General features: G+C 44.0%; 1 protein-coding gene across 1 annotated transcript; it reads left to right on the forward strand.

The window, feature by feature from the left end:
- Positions 1-141: 141 nt before the first annotated feature.
- Positions 142-396, forward strand: LOC102874912 (NADH dehydrogenase [ubiquinone] 1 alpha subcomplex subunit 3-like). The gene has a single exon (XM_006896149.1). It carries the CDS (start codon positions 142-144, stop codon positions 394-396), a length of 255 nt encoding a protein of 84 aa, XP_006896211.1.
- Positions 397-1,178: the final 782 nt, after the last annotated feature.

Consider the following 1,178-nt stretch of genomic DNA (forward strand, 5'->3'; position numbering starts at 1 on the left):
TTCCCATTTCAAAAAAAGATGACCCGGCAGAGTGTGGAAATTACTAAACAATATTAATAATCACTAATATCACACACAAGTAAAAGCCTGCTGAAAATTATCTAGAAACAGGCCGCTGCCACTGCCACCGCCGAGGCAACCATGGTGACTAGACTTGCAGCCTTCCTCAAGAATGACTGGGCCAAGGAGCCGGTGCTAGTCATGTCCTTCACAATTGCGGGTCTCACTGTAATTCTGCCCTCGTTAAGCCCCTACACCAAGTATGTCTCCACGATCAATGAGATCACCCCCTACAGCTACCCAATGCCCCTCCGAGATGATGGGAACATGCCTGACGTGCCCAGCCACCCCCAGGACCCCCAGGGTCCCAGGCTGGAGTGGCTGAAGAAACTGTGAGCACCTCTGAGGATGGGCACCCCCCTCCAGCCCCCAATAAAAACCTGAAAACAAAAAAAAATTCTCTAGAAACAACTGGAAAAGCACATTGACAGAGGACTACTAGAAATACAAGCTGGGTTTAGAAGATATCATGGCACTAAAGGTATTATTGCCAATATCAGATGGATCTTGGCAGGAAGCAAAGAGTATAAGAAGAATGTCTAGCTGTGTTTCATTGATTATGCAAAGGCATTTGACTGTGTGGATCACAACAAATTTTGGCTAACCTTGAGGAAAATGGGAATCTCAGAAAATTTTATTATGTTCACCCAAAACCTATCCTTGGGCCAGGAAGCAGTCTTCAAAACAGAGCAGGGAAACACTGCATGGTTCAAAATCAGAAAAGGAGTATATCAGGGAAGCATCCTGTTTCTGTACCTTTTCAATCTGCATGCACAACAGATCATTCAGGAAGCAGGGCTTTATGAGGAGGAATGTAGCATCAAGATTGGAGGAAGACTCATCAACAACCTGTGATATGTAGATGACACAGCATTGCTTGCTAAAACTGAAGTACTTGCTGCACAAGGTCAAGGACTGTAATCTTCAATATGGATTGAAGCTTAACATCAAGAAGACAAAGTGTCTCACCACTGAGCCCATGGGCAGCACCATGATAGATGGAGAAGAGATTGACATTATTAACAATTACAGCTTTACAGCTTTTAACACCAGTAGTCAGAAAATCAAAAGAATAATTGCATTGTGAAAATTTGCTGTCAGGGACCTCTCCAAAGGAC

Source organism: Elephantulus edwardii, unplaced genomic scaffold (genome assembly GCF_000299155.1).
Source record: "Elephantulus edwardii isolate Elephantulus edwardi_28Jun2011 unplaced genomic scaffold, EleEdw1.0 scaffold00184, whole genome shotgun sequence".
Classification (NCBI taxonomy): Eukaryota; Metazoa; Chordata; class Mammalia; order Macroscelidea; family Macroscelididae; genus Elephantulus; species Elephantulus edwardii.

Excerpts from the sequence above, each read along its gene's own strand:
- LOC102874912 (XM_006896149.1), top strand. The coding sequence starts at position 142 with ATGGTGACTAGACTTGCAGCCTTCCTCAAGAATGACTGGGCCAAGGAG.